Below are 23,836 nucleotides of genomic sequence, written 5' to 3' on the forward strand. Positions count from 1 at the left end.
ATCCCAGAAGTTGAAGAGTTGACTCACTTCAACCTCTTTCTCACAGATGCAATGTTTCAGCACTATGTCTGTTTTAGGGGTGCTTCAACGGTCACTGCTCCTACAAACATCATTCCTTCGCTTTCTGTTGGGCCTGTTAAAACAAGAACATCAGCTGTCCAGCATTCCTTGTCAGTACAACTGCAAACACACTGAAACGCTTCTCCTCTTTGATTTCATCTACTTCTGTTTAATGAAACAGCCTTCTTCATGAAGTATTCCCAAACTACAATTTCTCAATAAAAAGTTTTGAAGAAAAGTTTTCAATAAACTTCTTTCTCAATCCTCACCCGCATCATATACACACACACACAGCACTGATGTGCTTATTGGCTAGAGTTAGGGACCATGATATGATATGGTGACAGTTATCTGCCATACTCTCCTCTCCAGATACCAATCAAAATCACTGATTGGTCTTGGACCAGCTATTCTGTGATTTTCATCAAATCAAAAATGATCTGATGTATATGAATTTAAGTTTTATCAGTTAAGTATGGCCAAATACTCGAGCATTACATGTATATAAACTGATTTCATCCCCACTGAAACTTAATAACAAAAGATAATTTTATGAACAATTTATTTTAGTAAATTTATGGTCCTGCAAGTACTACTAATCTGTACAGTACTGTTTCTTTATAACAAAATACAATAAAGAAAAAAAATGAAATTGAATGAATAACATTGATAAATACAAAGTGATATTAATCAATACTTCTGAAAGAGTCTTACCTCCTCAACATTAATGTTTTCTTTTGCACTTGTTTCAAATAGCAGAATCCCCATCTGATCAGCAAATCGTTGGGCATCTTCTGTGCACACAATTTTTTTATCAGGATCATCATTTTTATTACCAACTAGGAAGAAAGTAAAAATGATAAAAACTATGTTCCAGGGGAAGGATCACATAATAGTTTATATGGGGGAAGGGGATTAAACCGTGTTTCATCAAATTACAATTTGATGAAACATGGGATTAAAGGGTTTAATCCCGTGTTTCATCAAATTGTAATATGTTCTTTTTCTTTTAGAATATATAAGAAGACATGTTTTGAAGAAATTCAAAAACACAGATGTGTGGGCTGTCAACAAGTTTTTCATGATGCAAGTCTGCAACTGAGATTCACCAAACTTTGTGTGAGACTTTAGAAGACTGTGCCCTAGCATATCCAACAGTTGCCAGATGGGTAACCAAGTTTAAAACTGGGCATTCTGAGATAACAGATGCTCCAAGGTCAGAAAGACCTGCCACGGTGCACCTGAAAACATCAATACAGTGCATGCCATGATCATCGATAGTAGACAAATACCAGCAAAAAACATTGCAAAGACCCTGGGGGATATCCAGGGAACAAGTTGGGGTCATTATCTACCAATATCTTGATATGCAGAAGCTCTCAGCGAAGTAGGTCCCCAAATGTTTAAATGACCAAAAGAGAGAATGTCTGCTGTCATCTCAAGGGATTCTTGGGTTATTTTGAGAAATCAGGTGCAAATTTTTTGGCTTGTATTGTGACTATTGATGAAACATGGCTTCAACGCTATGACCCAGAGACCAAACAACAGTCAATGGAATGGAGACACAAAAGGTTCTTGCCATTGTCTTTTGGGATTTGGAATGGTGAAATCCTTACCAAGTACCTCAAAAGGGTGAAACTATTACAGCAGCAGTTTATTCAACAGCTCTGAATGACGTACTGAAGGAAAAAATGCCATGGAAAACTGAGCAGAGGCATGTTGCTTTTGCAGGACAATGCACCTACTCACACTGCTAATGAAACCCAACAGACAATACACAACTTGGGCTTTCAATGTCTGTCTCACTCACCTTATTCACCAGACCTGGTCCCATCTGACTATTTCCTATTCCCAAATTTAAAGAGACACTTGAAAGGAGCAAAATTTACCACAGTTGATGAAGTCATATCTGTAGCTGAGGACTGGTTTGTACAACAAAGAAAAAAACTTTTTTCTCAGAGGACTGCAAATGATGCAGCAGTGTGATAACAAGTGCAAAACACTTTGTGGGGAATATGTAGAATAAGTGGAAGTTACATGGTTCTATCTCAATTCCTTCATGGTGATCATCACAAGTTTTCAGCACACCCTTGTATAATATATATTCCTATTTTCATCCATATTATACTGAATAAAAATAAAGTTTTTTACTTATTTAGAGATTTTTTTTGTATTATCTGTATATTATTATACTGATATGTATTAAAAATTTTAATTTTTTAATTAATTTATATTTTTATATATATATATTTTATTTATTATTATTTTTTTTTCACCAGAGATCAGCCAAAGGTAAATGATTAACAAAGCATTTAGATTTATCTTACTTCTCTGTAGCATCATGTAGCTTGTGTCCTGTACATATGTATGTTTTCCTGATGATGACCTTGATACAGAGAGAGAGAGAGAGAGGCAAACCATCAAGTGTTATTTTCTTAATAATGAGTAAAGCAATTAATTTTTGTCTCCATAAATTCTTCAACTATGAATGCTGACCATTGAAAACCTTAAAAGAAAGACGAACTGAGCATCATTCAATGTATAATACTACAAAATGGCTTTACCTCAAGGAAGTTTAAATGCATCCTGGAAACTTATAAGCTTACACCCAAGAACCCTGAACCGGTACAGCAAGTTCCTATCCCAAACATCACAGGCATCTTTAAGACAACTGCTAAGATCTTGAAATTATACAATATAGTTCCTACATTTTTCCTTATCAACAAAAATCTCCTTTTGTTACTATCGATAAAAGATAACAGCCCCCTCTCTCCCTCCCTGATGTTTAATAGGTTCAGTGTGAATGCCTCCACTCGTACTTTAGACAAACTTTTGAAAAATGACTACAAGAAAACCATAACTGGTAAATTAGCTTACTGAATTAACAACGCATATGAAGGATATTAATTAAAGGCAACTTTAATGAATAACTTCTATATTTCGGCAACGTCATGTTGCCATCTTCAGGAACATAAAAAAACGGTATGTGCATGCAGGCACTAACAAAAGCAAATAAGGAAGAAGGCAAGAAACTAATATTGTTCCTAAAGTTCTAATGGTGCCATATGGCAGGCTAATTTTGGTGCTTGGCTGAAGTTCTCATAATGTAAGTCCCCCAAATTTGGGGTAGTTTCATGCACCCAAATTTGTTGAGGTTTGGAATGTTTTTTAGAGCTGCTGATGATTCCTTGAATAATCTTTCGTACTTAAACTTGCTGCAGTGTATTATTTTAGTTTTCTTCCAACGAATTCTATGGTGGGTATCTAAGGCATGGTCTGCCAGCCCAGAGTGGCTGTACTGGTGAAATTGGGATATAGTCTTTGTGTTCTGACCAAAGTAGGACAATTTGCAGCTGCAAGGGACCTGGTATACACCATGTAGGTCTAGGGGAAATGGTTGGTCTTTGGTAGAGCGGATAAGGGATGCCAACTTTTTATATGGTCTGTAACAAGAAGAAGGTCATATTTTTTGAGGATATTGGTTATTTTCTCAGCGGTGCCCGGGATGTAGGGGATGGTGATAGATTTGGTGTAATCTTTATTGTGGAGGAGGGGGGTTGTGGTTGACTGGTTTTAGTATTTTTTGGGGGTTATAGCCATTGGCTAAGAAAGTGTTGTGGATGTGGTTTAGTTCAGTGGTTAGGGCCTTTTCATCTGAGCAGATTAATTTTGCCCTGTTATATAGTGTTTTTATAACCCCATATTGTTGTGAGGGGGGGGGAGTGAGATTGCTGGTGAATGTATCTGCCAGTATGGGTGGGTTTTCTGTAAACAGAGAAAACCAAAGATCCATCAAGCTGGCGAGTGATCAAAGTGTCTAGGTAGGGGGGGGGGTGTTGTTTTCCTCTTTTTCTAAGGTGAACTGACTCTGGGGTGTTGGTTGTTTAAGTGTGTTAGGAAGGAGTGGAGTGTATCTGAGCCACGTGGCCAAATAGCGAACGCATCATCCACGTATCGAAGCCAAATAGTGGGTTTTTGTCAGGTGGAGTTTAAGGCTTTCTCTTCAAAGGTCTCCATAAAGAAATTGGCCAAGGGTGGGGAAAGTGGTGAACCCATGGATGTCTCCTCTATCTGTTTGTAGAATTTTCCTTGCCAAACGAAATAGCCTGAGTTCATTGTGAACTGAAATAGGGCTGAGATATTGGGAGGAAACTTGGCTTGGATGAGCTCTAGGGTTTCTTTGAGTGGGACATTAGTGAATAGGGAGGAGACATTAAAACTGACCATTATGTCAGTGTGTCGGAGTGAGAGGTTTTCTATACTGGCTTTAAAGTGGGCTGAGTTTTTTTATGTGTGATGGTGTGTTGCCAGTATAGAGTGTGAGTGTTTTGGCTAAATGTTTGGCTAATTTATATGTGGGGGAATCAATGCCATCCACTATAGGACATAATGGCACATTTTTTTTTTTTTTTTTTTTTTGGGGGGGGGGGGGGGTCTAGAGTTATAAGGTTTTAGTTTGTTAGTGACTTCCACAGGCCAAGAAGTGACTTTCTTAAGGAGTCTGTGCAGAGTTCTAATCTGAGAGCTGGTAGGATTATATTCAATAGGGAGGTAAGTAGTACGGTCTAGTACTAAAGCATTAAGCTTACCTTTGTACTCCTTTTGATTGAGCACCACAGTGGCATTTCCCTTATCCGATTTGGTGATTACTATTTTTTTGTTTTTCTTCATTTCTAGTAGGGCTGCATATTCGTCTTTGGATAAGTTGGTTTTTGGAGGTTCTGCTTTGGTGAGAACACCAGCTACATCCAGTATGACGTTGTTGGCAATATGGTTAATAAGGTTGCGAATCCCACGTTCTATTTGGATCATGATTTCCTCGGCAGGTATTCTTTTAGGAGCTAGGGCGAAATTGTGGCCACGGTGAGTGCTTTAGGCTTTAAAACTACAGACGAGAGGTTGACTACAATGTTGAGTGGTGGCTGTGGTAAGGAAGTAGAATTCTTTATCAGGTTTTCGTATTTTTTCAAGTGCCGACTACGCATATTTTCAAATTCTTTTCTTGCCAAAGCGCATGAGATTCTTCCGGAAGTATCAGAAAGCTCTTCCGGAAGAGCTTTCAGATAATACACTCTGCCATGATCTTTGGACGATTCTTTATGACGTCTCATTACTTCATTGATGTGTTTGCTATTTGGTCACATGGCTCAGATACACTCCACTCCTTCCTAACACACTTAAACAACCAACACCCTCCCCTTCCTAGACACTTTAATCACTCGCCAGCTTGATGGATCTTTGGTTTTCTCTGTTTACAGAAAACCCACCCATACTAGCAGATACATTCACCAGCAATCCCCCCCCCCTCACAACAATATGGGGTTATAAAAACACGATATAACAGGGCAAAATTAATCTGCTCAGATGACAAGGCCCTAACCACTGAACTAAACCACATCCACAACACTTTCTTAGCTAATGGCTATAACTCCCAAAAAATCCAAAAAATACTAAAACCAGTAAACCACAACCCCTCTCCTCTCCCTCCACAATAAAGATTACCAAATCTATCACCATCCCCTACATCCAGGGCACCTCTGAGAAAATAACCAATATCCTCAAAAAATATGACCGTTCTTCTTGTTACAGACCATATAAAAAGTTGGCATCCCTTATCCACTCTACCAAAGACCAACCACTTCCCTTAGACCTACATGGTGTATACCAGGTCCCTTGCAGCTGCAAATTGTCCTACTTTGGTCAAACAGGCAGGACAGCAAATATCAGGATTTCAGAACACAAAGACTATATCCCAATTTCACCAGTACAGCCACTCTGGACTGGCAGACCATGCTTTAGATACCCACCATAGAATTTGTTGGAAGAAAACTAAAATAAGGTGTGCTTAAGGATCAAAGCTGTATAACTGAGAGGAGACCTCCACATAGCCTTTAAAGGAATGCGGAGAACCGACCAGGGCTTCTCACCTAATGTCCAATCCTCACCCTCTTGTGGTGCACCATGTTGGGTATCTACTTTGATACTGAACGAACGAGGATGGGCTGGCAATTTGGGATTTAGCCGACCAAATTGTATTCTTATTGGTTAAACCAAAATAAAAAATGATGGTACAACATGACAAAATTTCATGCCGGCTGGGGCGTCGCCCGGTTAAACAAGGCCCCCGTTGTTTTCGCCAGGGAACCAGGGCGAACAGCGAAAAGTCAGCTACTGGAACAAATCTGAAAATAAACCCCAACTCAACATCACCAGAGTTAAAGATCGGTACTATCAACGTAAGAAGCCTGAATGGCAAAGAAATGGAGCTAGCTGAGGAATTAGATAAGTACCAGATCGACATAATAGGGGTGACTGAAACAAAAAAGACCAAAACTAGTGAGATCTTTCTGAGCAATAAATACAAAATGTTATATTCAGGCAATAACAATCAAGGAAAAGAAGGAGTAGCCATAGTATTCAACACAAAATACGAGGCTAATCTTCTTGAATGGCAGTCAGTCTCAAGTAGAGTAATGTGGGCAAATATGAGAATGGGGAACTGGACAATGAGACTTATTTGTGCCTATGGTCCCACAGAAGGTTCTACTAAGGTAGAAGTGGAGGAATTTTTTGAGGCTTTAGAAAAAGCAACTGACACAATGAAAAAGGAAAAGTTGGTCTTGTTGGGGATCTAAATAGTAGAGTAGGAAATGATTGTGAGACATACAAAAATATTTTGGGAAAATTTGGAGAAAAGAGCAAAGCTAATAATAATGGCAAATATCTGTTGGATTTCTGCTCAGGACATGGACTGGTTATTACTAACACCATGTTCCAACATTAAAATGTGCACAAATTCACATGGAGAGAAGAGGCTAGGAATAAGAAAAGTCTCATTGACTATGTTATTGTTGATAGTGATGTTTTCTCCCTGGTGCAGGACACCAGAGTGTACAGAGGATTTGAAATTGGAAGTGATCACTATTTAGTCTTGAGCAGGATAAAATTGAATTTCATATTGAAAAGAATAACATGTAAGAAAGTTTTAAAGTGAATAAAAGTTGAGCAGCTCTCAGATGTGAACTGTAGACTAAAATACAGAAATATTATTGAAAAGAAAATGAAATAGTTTGAGAACAGGAATCAAACCTTGGAGATTCAGTGGCAAACTCTGAAGGAAACATTGATTGATTCTGCCAGAGAGGCATGTGGTGAGGTTGTGTGCAAGGATAAAAAAATCAGAACTCCCTGGTGAACACAGGAAGTTAAAGAGGCAGTGAAGGAAAAGAAGAAAGCATATCAAAAGTTCCTGGCAAATAAGTCAGCTTTTACTCTTACAGAATACAGAGACAAATGTAAGAAAGCTAAACACTGTGTAAAACTAGCTAAACAAAAGTCATGGGAGGACTTTGGCAAGAATATAGAAAATAAATATCAAGAAGGTGGCAAAATATTCTGGAGGTTGTTGAAGAAGCTTAGGAATGGAGGAAAGAGTGCTGTAAAAGGAATTAGAGATGATAAAGGTGAAATGAAAACAGGAGAAAAAGATATCCTTGAAGTATGGAGTAATTACTTTGAAAAACTGCTAAATGAAACAAGCAGTGATGACAGTACAATGGTAAAAAACACTCAACAGGCATGCAGTCAGGAATATATATCCATACTTGAAGTAGAAAAAGCCATCAAAGGCTTGAAATGTGGAAAGGCAGCAGAAGTAGATGATATTCGACCAGAAATGCTGAAGTATGGTGGTATAAGAGTCTTACAGTGGCTGCACTGCATAGTTCAGAAAGCCTGGACAGAGGGACGAATTCCCGATGATTGGAGTAGAGCTCTCATAGTATCCATATATAAAAAGGGAAATAAAACTGAATGTGAGAATTACAGAGGTATTTCCCTACTGAGTGTTCCTGGCAAGATCTATGCAAGTATACTTGAGAAACGGTTGAGAAGAATTGTGGAAGAAAAGCTTGGTGAAGAACAAGCTGGATTCAGGCCAAATAGAGGCTGTCAGGATCAGATCTTCACTTTACGACAAATAGTCGAGAAAGCATGGGAATATAACAAACATCTGTATTTAAGTTTTGTCGATTTGGAAAAGGCATATGACAAGGTGCCAAGAGAGAAGCTATTCAATACGCTGCAGTTATATGGTGTCAATGGGGCATTATATCAAGCAATACTTAGTCTTTATTTGAGTTGTGAGTCAGCAGTTAGAATTGAAGGAAGTACAGGAAGATGGTTTAATGTTAAATCTGGTGTGAGACAAGGATGTACATTATCCCCTCTGTTATTCATTATCTATATGGATCACATTATGAAGGAATGTGGTATTAAACCTGATATCAAAATTGGAGATGTTAATGTCAGCTCTTTGCTTTATGCGGATGATGTTATACTTCTAAATAAATCCGCTACAAGTCTGCAAGATTCTCTGACTAAATTGAATAGCTGTTGTAATAGATATGGTATGAAGGTCAGCAATAAAAAGACAAAGACAATGAAAATAGGCAGAATCATTGAAAATGTCAACTGTGTTGTGAATGGAGAACCTGTGGAACAAGTAAAACATTTCAGCTACTTAGGCACAATTTTTACTGAAGATGGTAAACTAAATATAGAAATAGACAACAGAATCAGCAAAGCTGGTATCGTGGGAAGTCAATTGAATAAATTCATATGGAATAAGAAAGAAATTAGTCCGAACACTAAATTAGCTGTATACAAGACTGTGTTCAAACCAATTTTAACTTATGGATCTGAGAGCCGGGTCAGAAGTAAAACACTTGACCAAAGACTAGAGACCGCAGATATGAGAGTCCTGAGAAAGATTAGAGGCGTGAACAGATGGCATCAATGGCAATATCATATTAAAAATGAGGATATTAGGAAAGAACTTGACATTGTCAGCATCCAGGAATGTGTTAGCAGAGCTAATCTCAGATGGTATGGTCACTTAAATAGAATGGGAGAGGAAAGATTAGCAAAACAAGTGTTCTCTGCCAGGTTGGCAGGAAAACGACCCAGAGGAAGACCAAGATATAGGTGGATTGATACGGTACAAAGTGCCTTAGACGATAGAAATATAAGATCTGATAATGTTGGAGTCTTGACAAGTAACAGACTGATTTGGAGGAAAATTGTAGATAGAAAGTTAGTAATGATGTAATTTTTTCATGTAGTACTGTCATATCCTGTACACCCCTTGAGGGTACATGGCAGGAATTTGATGATGATGAAACTAAAATAATACACCGCAACAAGTTTAAGTATGAAAGATTATTCAAGGAATCAGCTCTAAAAAACGTTCCAAACCTCAACAAATTTGGGTGCATGAAACTACCCCAAATTTGGGAGACTTACATTATGAGAACTTCAGCCCAACAGCCAAGACAACAAAATTAGCCTGCCAGATGGCACTAATTGACTTTAGTGCCATCTGGCAGTAGTGCCATTTAGTGCCATTTAGTCAGTTAGTGCCAGATGGCACTAACTGACTTTAGGAACAATATTAGTTTCTTGCCTTCTTCCTCATTTGCTTTTGTTAGTGCCTGCGTGCACATACCATATTTTTATGTTCCTGAAGATGGCAATGTGACGTTGCCGAAATATAGAAGTTATTCATTAAAGTTGCCTTTAATTAATATCATTCATATGTGTTGTTAATTCCATAAGCTAATTTACCAGTTATGTATGTCCAACGTACAAGCCTTGCTACTATAATTACAAGAAAACCAATCTTATATCAACAACAATAAACCTGAAAAATCTGGCTCTGTTCAGCATGAAGCGGATATTGACCACAATATAGTCTGGTCCATTAATTGTCTTTTACATTGGTAAAGGTTTAGGTTTTAGAGATTATTTAAAGAGATTGCTGAAGCACTTCTTCACTGCTCAAATTTAAATCAGAATGACAGCCTCTATTGCCAAGACTTGAGAGATTCTCCTCCTCACAAATGCAAGCAACAGTGCATCCCCCTGTTTTTTTTTTAATAAAATAATGCTGTGCCATTCAATATAATAATTCATTCATTTCCTTATTTAAATTTAATTTTTATTTCATTTTTGATTTGAATTGGAATCTTGCTTTATTTTGTAACAACCTGTGAAGTGGCATTCCTGCATTTAACTCAGCTCTGTAATTAGGGTTAACATTCTTTGTTTTCGCTTCATCTTGTGATTATTGATAGCTATAATGACCAGTTCATTTTATTACTGTTATTAACACTAGACCTCAATGGATGCAAAAGATGCATTAAGACACACGCTGCTACACATAACTCTTCTCAAATCATGCTTTAAATTCATTCAAGTTATCTACATGTGCCACAATGTTAGACAGTGCATTCCGCTCACCAAACACTCTTCGTACAAAGAACTTGCCTTATACAGATTCCAGGTATATCCCCTTGTTCTACCCCTTCTATGAAAAATTTCTTCCACATTAACCAGGTATCAACTTAAAGTGCAGTTTACAACCATCTTAGTCAGCTTTCTCTGGATGCTTTCCAATATATCCTCATCACCACGAAAACCCACTGATCAAATATGTACACAATAATCCACATGAGGCCTGATCAAGGCCTTCTCAGTGGAACTAGAAAACCTCTTTATTTCTGCAAGTTAGGGTCCTCCACATCGCTGTCATAATCTGATATGAATTCACAACTTGTGCAATGTGATCTCTGAACCTCAAATCCTTAAGGTTCAGAGATTTACAACAGTACGGAACTGACAGTTCTATGCTGTTGTCCATTCATATAATTTCTAGTCCTCCCGTAATGCCACAACATCTGTTTGATTGTGTTCGATCTCAGATCCACTGTTTTCTCCAATATTTTTATGTATGGGTAACTTTTCATCATACCATCAACAGGCACAAGTGATCCTAGACCGTCATGTGTAAAACAACCCCAGAACATCTTTTTAGCTGGGTTTTTAGGAGCTTGTTGAAAATGGGTGGGCAGGTGAAGTCTTCTCAACAAACATAGGGTGCTCGCTCTCCTTGTACAAAAAAATGGTTCTCATCTGATAATATGATCTTCAATTTCTCAACAGTCCAATCTTTATACTTTTTCCCACTGGAGCTTCTTTTTCTGCATATCCTCCATCCACAGACCAAAAAAAGAACAGTGGATAAAAGTGTGCAAATATTGGACTGTTGAGAAGTGGAAGAATATCATATTCTCAGATGAGAGCCATTTATTTGTCCAAGGAGAGCGAGTACCCTATGTTTGCTGAGAAGACTTTCTTCTCAATTCAACAATCTTTGATGGACTGTCATGTCAGAAACATTAATCCCATTAGCTGCCAAGTTTCTATTAAGTCTACAGCAGATAATCTTGGATTCATTTTTCTTTTCTTAACTAGTAAACGACCTTCAGTAAGTGTAGTTTTCCTTTTTCTTTGCTCACAATTTCCTTTTCTGTCAAGAGAAAAAGGTACCTTTCTTCTTAAACCTCTTTTAAAATTGCATTAACAGTACCCAAACAACACCACACTTACTGGCAATTTGTCTTTGAGTCATAAATGTGTTCTGAGAAAGAGCACATATTTTTGAATGCTTTCTTGGAGATGCATCCATTTTATAACTACACAAAACAAATAAAACACTACGAATGTCAACTTGTTTACATGATTAAAGATCACAGAGATAGTTAAAACAGCAGAACTCAACCAAAACATTGGACTAAAACCGAAAATAGTAAACCAAACCCAAAGGTATTGTAAACTGAAGCAAAATCCAAGCCAAAACCAAAAACTTGACGAGAATTCGGCTTGTTTATATTAATTTGTTCGCTACTGTACATGTGTCTAATAAACTAATTTTTAAGAGCCACAGTTCTTTAAGTGTTCAGTATTGGATCCATGTTCATGTGAAGCTTTTTATCTAAAAAAAGATCTCTGCTTCAATATCCTGAAGTTACGTACCTTTCTACTAACCCCATCCTATATATATTAAAATTCACTTACCCAAAATTCTGTTGACAACTTCACAGTTTTGATCTATTTCATGAAGCCATCTTTTCACATTTGCAAAAGACTCTCCATTAGTTATATCATACACCACTATTACGCCATGTGTCCCTCTATAATATCTAAAGAATACAGAGAAGAATGAATTAAGTATAACAACTAAACGTTCTGAGAATTCAAATTACAGTTCTTTTCTTGAATGAAGTACACAAAATTTTTGCTTAATTCTAAACATCTACTGTGAAAATCTACAGCAGCAAATATATTGGCTAATCCTGTTAAATCAGTTAAAAATTATCATGAAAGTTAACAACAAATATGTCTGTTAGTCATTTTAATGAAAAACATTTGAATTATAAAAATGCTTTTGCACTAGTCAGGGTTAACAGCAAAGATGGATCCAACCTTTCTGTTTTTAGCAGGAAGGTTCAACATACTAAAATAACACCTCTGAGCTCATCATTATTTTCTAATGTTGCTCCGTCAGTTATTTTTCCATCGTTCAGTTTACACCTATAGAGTGGGTTATATGACATCTGACCCCACTGGTTCCAGAGGAAAAAACAGCTGTTTAGAATAACTGGATGTTGGTGTTGTTCAACATGTGGATAACATGCAAAATACAAGTAATTTATTATTATTACGTGACACCTCCAAGGAGTCCAAAGACTCATCGAGGGAGGGCACTTACTCTACAGCTCTGCGTCTCCACAATTCAAACCACCAACTAGAGCTAACCACCTCATCTACCCTAACACCATCTGCTGCCCACCACCACTAGTATTCTCACAGACAATCACAAATATCCATGCCCATGGCAGAATTCGAACTCGCAGCCTTTTGGTTGGAGAGCAGATACGCTAACCACTAGGCCAATCAGGCTGGCAAAAAGTAAATAACAGATAAAATTACCGATTTTTTGTGTTTTCCAAAGGGGCAAGTTAGATAGCAGCTTGATGTTTGGATAATCAGTAAAACTGCAAACAATGGACAATGAAACAATTATCTACCTGACTTTTCAGATTTAGGTAAGGGTTTATTGTTCAGATTTAAAACTGCAACTAACAAATGTTCACATGATTTCTATTTCTTATGTTCAGTCAGATAACATGAAGACTGGATGTAACAATGCTCATATACTACTTCATTATACATAGATCAGTAACCATGTGTCAAGTATATGGTATTATTAATGGACTGATAAAAAGGAATTGTAAAAATATTTAATATTTACATACCAAGCAATATTAAAACTGGTAATTCTATTCAAAACAATCATCCCTTTGGGAATATGAGCAATGCTTTTAATCAGAATAATATTTCAAATTTGATTTCATCTGATTGAAAAAACATTCAATTAACTCATCTCGGAATCTATGAAAAATACCTGAATAAGCACAATGCCTTCTGCTTTTTATTTATATAAAACAACAACAAAAAAAAAAAAAAACAGCATGAGGGCAGCTTGAATTACAGGAAAAAAAAAAAAGAAAACATGAATAGTGTTAGGATACCAATTTCAACCAAAATCTATAAAGTTAAATTTAGAAATTTAGTTAGAAGAAATAACTTTCCACTTTTTAACTGTCCAAAATTATTAATAACACTGTGAACATTCTCATCAGTATCTCTCTGAATGGAAATTAAAGCTAAACCATCTTAAGTCTACTAATCATAGGCAGGATATCAGACAAAATTATTTGCAAAGAACCTGCAAAAAAAAAGTATAATGCCTTAAACCAGCTGAGAAGGTGTTAAAAAGACAATAGAATTATAGTATTTTTGTGTATTGGGAATAATCTTGTTGATGGAAAGAATAATTAATATACTTTACTAGCTATGCCCTTTGTGCCAAAGGTTACTGTCAAAATAATGACAACGTTATCAGTATAGAAACTAACAGTATTGTAGTAACAACCAAATAATATATATAGTAACATATCCCCACATTGTCATATATTTTACATGAAAAGAAAAGGAATGACCTACTAGAAAAGAAGTTATGATCTAAAGTTGATATTTAGTTTAATGCTAATCTACAGGTGATGTTAGATATGATCTCTGGCAGCAAGTAATCCAGCATTTGCAGCAATAGAAGCAGCAAGTCAACTACTGTTGAGTGAATCAATTGATAATTTTTTTTTTTTTTTTTCAAACTTCATCATATCATGCAATCTGAAGGAACTATAGAATTCCATTTTCAGACTTGTGTCAGGCTGATGACACAGAAGCATCTTCTGATTGTTGCTCGGTAAATTTTGTAAACTAACGTTAGCAAATTTTGTGCACGCTCTAATTATGGTACAACAAAATCATACATCAGGCTATCTTAATGGTGAAAAATGAACACATCATGCATGCAAGTGTATGAGAATGTATAGCAGATGAGTTTTGAATGAGGTGTTGTTCATAAATCTTAATGTCACTATTCAATGTCCACATGTTGTAGACTCTTCAAATATGAAAAAAATAACTTTTCAAGAACCTGATCTAATAAACAGCAAGAACTATTTTTAAGACCTGAGCCTGTTAAATAATAAATCTAAGATTTTTCTAGAAATATCTTTATTCTACTTACGTTGAAGTAATTGTCCTGAATCTTTCTTGTCCTGCAGTATCCCATATCTGTAATTTGACCCTTTCTCCATCTATATCTACTGTTCTAATTTTGAAATCAACACCAATAGTGGTAATATAATTACCTGTGAAATAAAAAATCAATTTTTTTGGCAAATACGCATAAGATAAGAATGACAAAACAGTAATGGTTCTCAAAGTTAGAATTATATTAAAACAGTATTATGTAATATAAAAAAATACCAACTTGCAGTTTGTTATAATGGAACCAACAACAGAGTTTATTACAGTGAAAGATTTACTACACAAATTTCTTTTAGAATAGTACTGATACTCTTCAACAATTAGTGAAAGCTCATATAATGATCCAAGAAGTCCAAATTTTGCTAAATCATATTTTATCTACATTGTTTCAAAAAAGTTGCAAGTAGCATGAGTAATGCAGAATCACAGACATTCATTATACTAGTTTCATAAACAGATAAATAATCAAATTCTGAGAGACAAGATTTTTTCTCTTTTACAGTCTTTAACAATTAATGTTTATTCAAGGCATAATTTTCTACAAGAACAATGCTGTGAGAAGAGATTGTCACTAAAAATTATATTTAAAATAAAAACCTTCAAAATCACTTATTGTCATGTTTTTTTTAACCTTAACTTTACCTGATATTCAATTTTTACAATTCAGAACTTATTTTTTCTTAAGTTTTTAACATGTCCCCACATATAAGTATTAAAATATATATGCATACATTACTTCTTTTGCATAGCACTCCCATCCACTCATCTCATCTTCTTTATACCCTCTTTTACCTTGCGGTGTCGAGGGTCCATCGATCATCGGACCTCAATCCGTTTACAGGATAAGGTGGTCAGCCCTATGCCCCAGTATATCCTATAGTGTAGTGTTAAGTTCTCAAGGCCAGTTTGCCTGCTTTGCGGGATGAAAAACCCCAGAATAAACTGAGGAAAAAACCCTGCTGTCCACGCCCAAGACTGGCTAACTTGGCTATGGCTGAGGAAGATCCTTCAGCTCCTCACGTCACCGACGGGAATCGAACCTAGGACACTCCTTCCCCGGGCATATGGTTGCGAAGCGCATAGCCACTAGGCTAACCGTGCGGACTACTCCCATCCACATAATGTGGAAATCCAATAGTAGCTAGTACAGAGGAAGGACCTATAGAATATAGGCTCTTTGCATGTTCCATTGGACAGAGATAGCAGGAATGAATGAGAAGGAACAATTTGTACGATGAGTGTGGTATTTGATGATGATGGTATTCAATGCTACTCGTTATATCAAGTTTAGAGAAAACACACAGATCAGAGCAACTGTTTTAAAGTGACCCAGACCTGTGTGTGCGCGTGCTAAACCTGATGTGAGAGACGTTTTTTTCATAATAACGATAGGTTTTTGCTTGGATACAGGTTCTTTTTTAATTTAACTGTTACTGAATTCATTCGTTTCACTTCCAATGATAATTGGAAGTGAAATGAGCAATTACATAATTATACTGTCTGTGCCATGCTTTCCTGAAATAAACCAGTAAATTGTATCAGGAACAGACAAGAATTTTTATGGGTGGGAGTTTTTTTTTTTCTTCTTTTGGTATGCTTTTTGTTAATTTTTTGATAGTTCCAGTGATTAGTTATTTTTGTGATGTTTTTCATGAATGAAGTAGAGAAGAATAGGAGCATGCAGTGCTGGGTGAAAAATCCACAAACTTCTCAATACAGCAAGTATCCGGTCTCTGGCCACAGCAGGCCTCAATAGTGTTCTCCATGTGCCACTAAACTCAGACTCTTCCAAACATGATCTGGCCACTTCATTATTTTCTAATTGGCGACTTAACATTCTGATATGTTACTATTAGAGTCAGTACCTTGCATATCTAGCAGCTGGCCTAAAGAAATGCTTAATGATGTACCTTTGATGGGAAGGAGGGGGGGATCCATGGTCTACCAGGGTTTCCCAAACTGTGTTCTGCGGAAGGTGAATAAGTGTTCCGCAAGAAGTTCTCCTGGAATTTGTCATTTTAGTTTTCTAAGCATATTTCATGAATAAATATTTTATAGTGGAAATATTCTGAGGAGAATAATATTCGTGAATATGTTGAAAAGCTCAGACCCAGAACGACTAATAACATCTGTGTAGCAAATGTTAGTGACTAAGCCATGTATTTTTAAACGTGGAAGTATTCATGAATTATTGTTAATTTTTACACATCGAAACCTTTCAACATTTGAGAAAGGGAATACCGCTGTTTATGACCGCTCATAAAAATTGCCTGTATATCCTCTGTTCTCAAAACTGAAAGAAATAACATGTTAGTGACCAATCAGCAAGGAAGTATAAAGAAAATTTTTCCACTAAAATTGAAGATCAAGGTAGTCTGTATCCAGTTCTCAAATCTAGTAATAATGAATACTTTCTTTGCATTGTAGTATTGTAGGGTGAAAGTTTTGAAACTGTAGTGCCATGAGCCTGCAGATTTAAATTTGAATATGAATAAGAGACAAGGGACTTTGTTTAATTTTGGTATTAAGAAATCTCTTATTGAAGGTGCCATGTTATACCATCATTTTTTATTTTGGCTGTATACAAGACAGTGTTCAAACCAGTTTTAACTTATGGATCTGAGAGCTGGGTCAGAAGTAAAACACTTGACCAAAGACTAGAGACCGCAGATATGAGAGTCCTGAGAAAGATTAGAGGCGTGAACAGATGGCATCAATGGCAATATCATATTAAAAATGAGGATGTTAGGAAAGAACTTGACATTGTCAGCATCCAGGAATGCATTAGCAGAGCTAATCTCAGGTGGTATGGTCACTTAAATAGAATGGGAGAGGAAAGATTAGCAAAACAAGTGTTCTCTGCCAGGTTGGCAGGAAAACGACCCAGAGGAAGACCAAGATATAGGTGGATTGATACTGTACAAAGTGCCTTAGACGATAGAAATATAAGATCTGATAATGTTGGAGTCTTGACAAGTAACAGACTGATTTGGAGGAAAATTGTAGATAGGAAGTTAGTAATGATGTAATTTTTTCATGTAGTACTGTCATATCCTGTACACCCCCTTGAGGGTACATGGCAGGAATTTGATGATGATGATTATTGAAGGTGTTTGTGGTGCAACAGATAGTGAGTCATCTACCACCAACCTACAAAGCGATCTCCAGGATGTACAAAAGGAGGGGAAAACTACCAGCACACAGCAGAAAAAATCTGCATTCACTCGTAAATACTTATAACAATATTATAAATTTTTGCTGATCAGAATGGGATATGTCAATGAAAATCAGACCAAATTAATTTAATGATGTTTATATTTAATCGATGTTTAATTAATTATTAATTAATAATAAAAATCAGCTAAATTAACAATTAATTTTTACGAATACATTACAAAATAACCAGTGTGTTCCGTAGAAATTTCAGGATTTGTGAAGTGTTCCGTCGTCGGAAAAGTTTGGTAAACGCTGGTCTATACAATGAGTCTGGATACATTTGAATGGTGTGATCCATACTGCACGGAAGTAGCGAGTAACAGAAACTGAAGACCATGCACCACAGACCAACACAGCAAACAGCTACTTTAGATCCCAGTAAGCAAGGCGATGATAGTAACAGGTGTTATCATCTAGCCTCATACCAGGGGTCTGGTTAACATTCTCTCCAACTAGGGGAATATACACTTTAACAGCAATATCCACTGTTCTGCTTATAGAAACAAGCCATATTATGGGAGGGTGGGAATGGCATGGCTAGGAGAGGCTATATGTTTCACATCACTAGTTTATTTAATTTATCTGGCTTTAAACTCAGCTAGCATAGGATCTTGCTGGCATAATTCTGTTAGGCGCACCTTGTGTGAAGAGGAATAAATTGGAAACCATCAAGACCAATATTTGTTGAGAAGTTGGATGAATTTGCTCTACATGTATGGCTTAGCAAATAATTCATCACTACATATTCCATATTCTCCCTCTCCCATTTTCAACTTACCTCAACCAACCACAAAATATCAAACAGAGAAAAAAATTAAAATTCTGAGAACTTTCACAACTGTTATACCCTGATAGGTTAAGAATGTTAAATTTCCACTTATCATGGTATAACGAGCAAAGAAGTAAAAACCCTGTAAAATAATTAAGTAAACATGCTTGTTTCTAAGTAGGTATCGTTGTGAAATTTAGAAAATACTGAATACATTAATTTAAGAAGAAAGATAATTAATCAGCTCAAGGAGGATTTTATAATAAAAAAATGTATAAAGCAAAGTTGCCAGAGATAAAGTGTAAATTAAGAGAGTTATGGTTTTGTGTTGATATTAAATTCAATGTAAGAATAATTTGTAAAAGAAAACTAAAAATGAGCTCAAAGTTCGGGGGGGGGGGAGCAGTCTGTTGCCCCAAGCAGTCGCATGCTTGGCACGTGGGGTAAACAAACAGAAGAGAATGGATGTCGTGAGGTCATGTGACAAGAAATCGAGGTGCCAGATGAACAGCGAAGTTTTGTTTTTTTTCCAATAGGATGAGCATATAAAAGGGTTAGGAACCCCCCGACGCACTCTCTTGGTTTTTTTTCTTCGTGTGGGGTTCTCGGATTTCCTCAAGTAGTGAAGGTTTAGCCTGGTGCTGGTTCAGGGATGGCCGAACGATACCTCTAGACTAGGACAATGTTACTGCGGGTAACCCTGTCCTAGATTCCCGGAAAGTAATGGCAGACCATGCCGTTAAAAAGTCAGCAGAAGCATGCGCCCAATATCTAGGCTAGTAATTACTATGAAGAAGTTATTCCGGGGTAGATTGAGGGAAACAAAGAATTGTCCTAATGAAACAGAATAGACTGAAACAGAGCAGAAAATTAGAGATACCATCGAGTGGAAATAAGTAAAGTTTGTTATTTATATGAATGTAATCTGAGTGTGTGATGATATGGGTCCTTGGTTAGTGAAGGATTTAGATACAATTATAGGTCAGGACTATAGCACGTGTGTTTTATAGGAGGCCATGAGTGAATAGTAACTAAGTGAATCTGAATATTTGTATGTTGAAGAATGCTTAAAGTCACCAGTTGTTACTGTGGAAATTAATTAATGGAATTTAGTAGCAATTTACATGTTAAAGAACTATTAACTTGTGTGTGAATTATCTGAAGAAAATTTTGTTTTATGGGAAGTCATGAGTGAATAGTAATTAAGTGAATCTGAATATTTGTATGTTGAAGAATGCTTAAAATTACCAGTTGTTAGTATCGAAATTAATTAATGGAATTTAGTAGTGATCTAGATGTTAAAGAATTATTAACTTGTGTGTGAATAACTTGAGGAAAATTATGTTCAGAGATCATACCTGATGAAGTTTAGCTATTTAATTGATTTAGATTAGAATGTGTCTATTTAGAGTGATGACTGTTCATGTATGTCAACTGTAATTTTAGAAGCTAATAAACCTTGCTTGAAATTAACTAAATATGAGTCTGTGTATAGAATTCGATGCACCGCTTGTGAAACTTATTACGGATCTGAGCGGGAATTTAATTGAGTAAGGTTAAGGCTACGATTGCAACCCTAGGTCACATGAGTATATCTTCTAACTTACTTCTTGATTGAGTTATTATCTTTAATCTAATAATTCCAAGTGGCGCAGTCTAAAAATACAAATTTCTTGGGATTTTAAGAGAGGTAACATTTGAGGACTCTAGTCACATTGAATTTTGGCTCTACCCTGAGGCTATTTCTTTGTGTGATAGAGATACCATGTGACCCACATAGAAGAGACATCACTTTTAACGGCTTGATATAGAAATATAAGAATTTATAAGAAAGGAGGCACAACATAAATGGCGCAGTCGACAGGATGTGGTTTATATAACTGGAATAAGTACTTTATATAAATCACAGTAAGCTGATTTCGGATTCCAATCAGAAATTCTTAACAAAGGCAAAGGTTAATTTAAAATTAGTGTTAACTTAGAGGTAAACATGTCAAACCCTTCTAGCAGTTCAATAATGGAAGACAACGAGTTTTTTCGATGTATTAATCCTCAACAAGTGTTCCCCAAGTTCTCAGGCAAAGATTCTGATGATGTCATTTCATTTTTTTCATACATAGAAGAACTAAGAAAAGCTGGCAGATGGACTGACTTTCAGTTATTGGTATTGCTCAGTAATAAGCTGATAGGGAAGGCAAAAACCTTCCTATACGCCTCTCCCATTCTAAAAGAGACCCTGGAGTATTCAAAGTTTAAAACGGTCCTAATTTCCCAGTTCTCCAAACTAGGAAGTTTGGGGCCTAATTTATGGAAACTCCAGAGGTGCACTCAGAAGGACAGGGAGAGTGTGTCTGATTTTCAGAACAGATTACTAACAGTGGCCAGTACCTTGAGTGTCCACAATGAAGAAAAACCTCATTTGGACTGGGCCATTTTCCAGCAATTCAGGCAAGGAGTAAGACCAGAATTGAAAGAAACTGCCTTCAACAAAAGAGTGACTAATTTGGATGAATGCTACAATGCAGTTAAGGAATGGGAGCAGATACTTGGAGACATACATCCCACTTCTGCTGCCGGTCTTGTAAATCTGGTTGAGCAAGAATGCTGCCCAACAATGAACCAGGATAAAAAGGACAAATCCAAGCTAAGAAAAGAAATGAGGGCAATGATAGTGTGACAGTGAATAAGTTGGCTGAAATCCTGCCTGAGACTTGTAAGATCAGGGCTATGGTCAAACAGGAAGTGGAACTTCTCCAGAAACCTGTCATGAAGTGACTGGACGAAGTAATGAAGAGATTAGAGACAATATCAGTGAAGGCCCCAGAACCTAAAGTTTCTATGATGGACGAAACTATAAGTCTAATTCGAGAAGAGGTCGAGAAGCTACAAAAGCCCCTTCTTGACCGAATGGATGCTGTCATGGAGAAAATCAAAGCTATTACCTCCCAAAAAAAGTTAGTACTACCATCAGATCACAGGGCCAATGATCAAGGCGATGGAAGAGAGCCTCCAAGGTGTTATAGATGCAACAGAATTGGGCACATAGCTCACAATTGTGTCAGAGGCAGGGGACACTTTAATAGAGGTCATGAAGAACTTAGATCTCATACGTACGCTAATAGGACGTGGAAGAAGGGACAAGGAGTCAGAGAGCAGTCCTGTGAAATGATGGTGAAGACTAGTGTGCTTGGAGAGCATTGCAATGCCCTACTTGAAGTATATCTGACATTGGAGTGCAAACCTCCATCATTTCTGAGGACTATTTTAAAAGGTTAGAACCTTATATTAAGGACAAGATCACTTACCTCAAACGATCCGTGAGATATTTGGATGTACAGCCTCAGCATCTCACGCATCTAAATCAGTAAATCTTGAAGTATATCTGCCTGAGTTCAGAATGTGTGTTTGGCATGAGTTTCTGGTCTTGTCAGGATCTTCTCTCCCACACATAAAACTGATTCTGGGCAATGATTTCTTGATGAGATGCAACCTTAAGTGTGATTATGCGAGGAAGGAAGTGTATCTCCTTGGAAGAAGGCAAAACATAAACAGGGGAATTGAATCAAAGTTGCATAAGAGCGGAAGAAACTCACCAAGAATCCGATCTTTTAAAGGGAGCCTTAAAACCCAGGTTGGCAAATCTACAGGTGAGCTAGCAGGTGACTGCTCAAGCATGAAAGAGCACACTTTGTCAGCAGAGACAAAGCCCTCACACAAGCCCTCATGTGAATCAAGTGTCCTTAGTAGTACAAACATCACAGGGAATTTCAATTGGCACTGCGAGCTTAGAATTAGACAAGAGCAAGCCTGATATCCCAGGAATAAGTCACATTAGAGTTAGCAAAAGGAAAAGGAGGAAAATAAGAGAACCTAGTCCCCATCCTGACAAGGAACTTGGCAGGACTAGATGCCTCCAATTCACAAGACAATTTTATGACAAACTGAACACCTCTGAAAGGTTGAAGGGGGATGGAACAAAAATCGAAGGGAATGAGAGGGAGTCCAAGGAGACAGATCATAATATTAGTAAACTAAGTAGGAATGCAGATAACCACAGGGGCACACAATACTTCCAGAGTCAAAGAAACCCACAACATGAACAAGGTATAGGGAGCAGGAAATAAGGTGCCATTAAAGGAGACCCCCCCCCTTAGAACAGTAAGGAGGAACTTGAGAGGAAGAAAAATTTTGGAAAAATTTTAATTGGAAGGGGAGACCTATGTTGGATTGTGATAGAATGGGATTTTTGGAACTCCTATCTTATCACAATCTAACATGCGTTTCCAAACAAAAAAGGAATATAAATACATGTGATTGCCTCTGAGTATTAAATTAATGCTATATAAATATATCAAGCAATTTTTACTATGAGAAAACAAATAAATGTGCATTTAGTACCACTCACAAATGAGTTAAAATCAATAATGAAAGTGTAAACCTTTAGCAGAGTTTTATAAAGTAATATGTATTAAAAGATATAGAATGTTAGCACAAATTCAAGATGGGGGAGGGGGAAGTGATGTCCAAAGGTCACGGAGCAGTAATGCGAGGGAGCAGCTCGCCCCAAGAAATAGCATAATGTCAGCGCACGTGCGATATAGCGGAGAAGGCTGGATGCCATGACGTAAGACCACATGAGTGTGTTGGCTGGACATCACGGAATGCGAGAATCGCCAAGAAAGTGAAAATATAAGGGTCTAGCACCCCTGAGAAAAGGCTTTTTGTTCCTGGATCTCCTAAAGTGTTCGTCTCATGGTGCCATGAGCAGATGAAGGGTGGCAGTGCCTCCATTCCAGAGGGTTTTGATAAAGGCAGCAGCGGAACTTGGCGTTCGTATCTTCGTGGAAGGAGCAGTCCATAGAAATCCAGATTGGAGCACATGGACATTTCATTTATGAAAAGGCAGATTCCGGTAGACTATTGACGCGATACAGAACTAAAGGGCAGATAAGGACTTTATTTGTATTTTGCTGATTGTGAATGAGAGATTTGTGCCAATTGTAAAAAACAGGAGAATGAACACTAATGATATTATCTAGGACTGTGCTGCTATGATTTAGAGAGGGTTACCTTAAACCTTACTGTCTCCTATTGTGATAGAGTTACATAATATGTTAAAGGAGGTTATGAATATGTCTAGAGTGAGGAATTGCTATTTAATGAAGGATTATAAAAGATATAAATGCTATCTTGCGTGGTTTGATTGAACTACTAAAAATTAGAGAGTTATACTCTTAAATACCTTAATCATGCATGATTAAGGTATTTAAG

General features: G+C 36.9%; 1 protein-coding gene across 3 annotated transcripts in view; it reads right to left on the reverse strand.

Moving 5' to 3' along the window:
• The window catches only part of LOC150095746 (ras-related protein Rab-35-like), an 81,287-nt gene that overhangs the window by 53,144 nt on the left and 4,307 nt on the right, over positions 1-23,836 (reverse strand). For all 3 annotated transcript variants that reach the window (XM_090410564.1, XM_090410563.1, XM_090410565.1), the window contains exons 3-5: positions 14,558-14,681; positions 11,977-12,101; positions 775-899 (exon numbers count right to left, since the gene is read on the reverse strand). In XM_090410564.1, the coding sequence (XP_090266690.1) occupies positions 775-899; positions 11,977-12,101; positions 14,558-14,681 (374 nt within the window). The remainder of the gene's footprint in view (positions 1-774; positions 900-11,976; positions 12,102-14,557; positions 14,682-23,836) is intronic.

Source organism: Typopeltis vanoorti, chromosome 20 (genome assembly GCF_054136105.1).
Source record: "Typopeltis vanoorti isolate ZY-2024b chromosome 20, IOZ_Tvanoo_1.0, whole genome shotgun sequence".
Taxonomy (NCBI): Eukaryota; Metazoa; Arthropoda; class Arachnida; order Uropygi; family Thelyphonidae; genus Typopeltis; species Typopeltis vanoorti.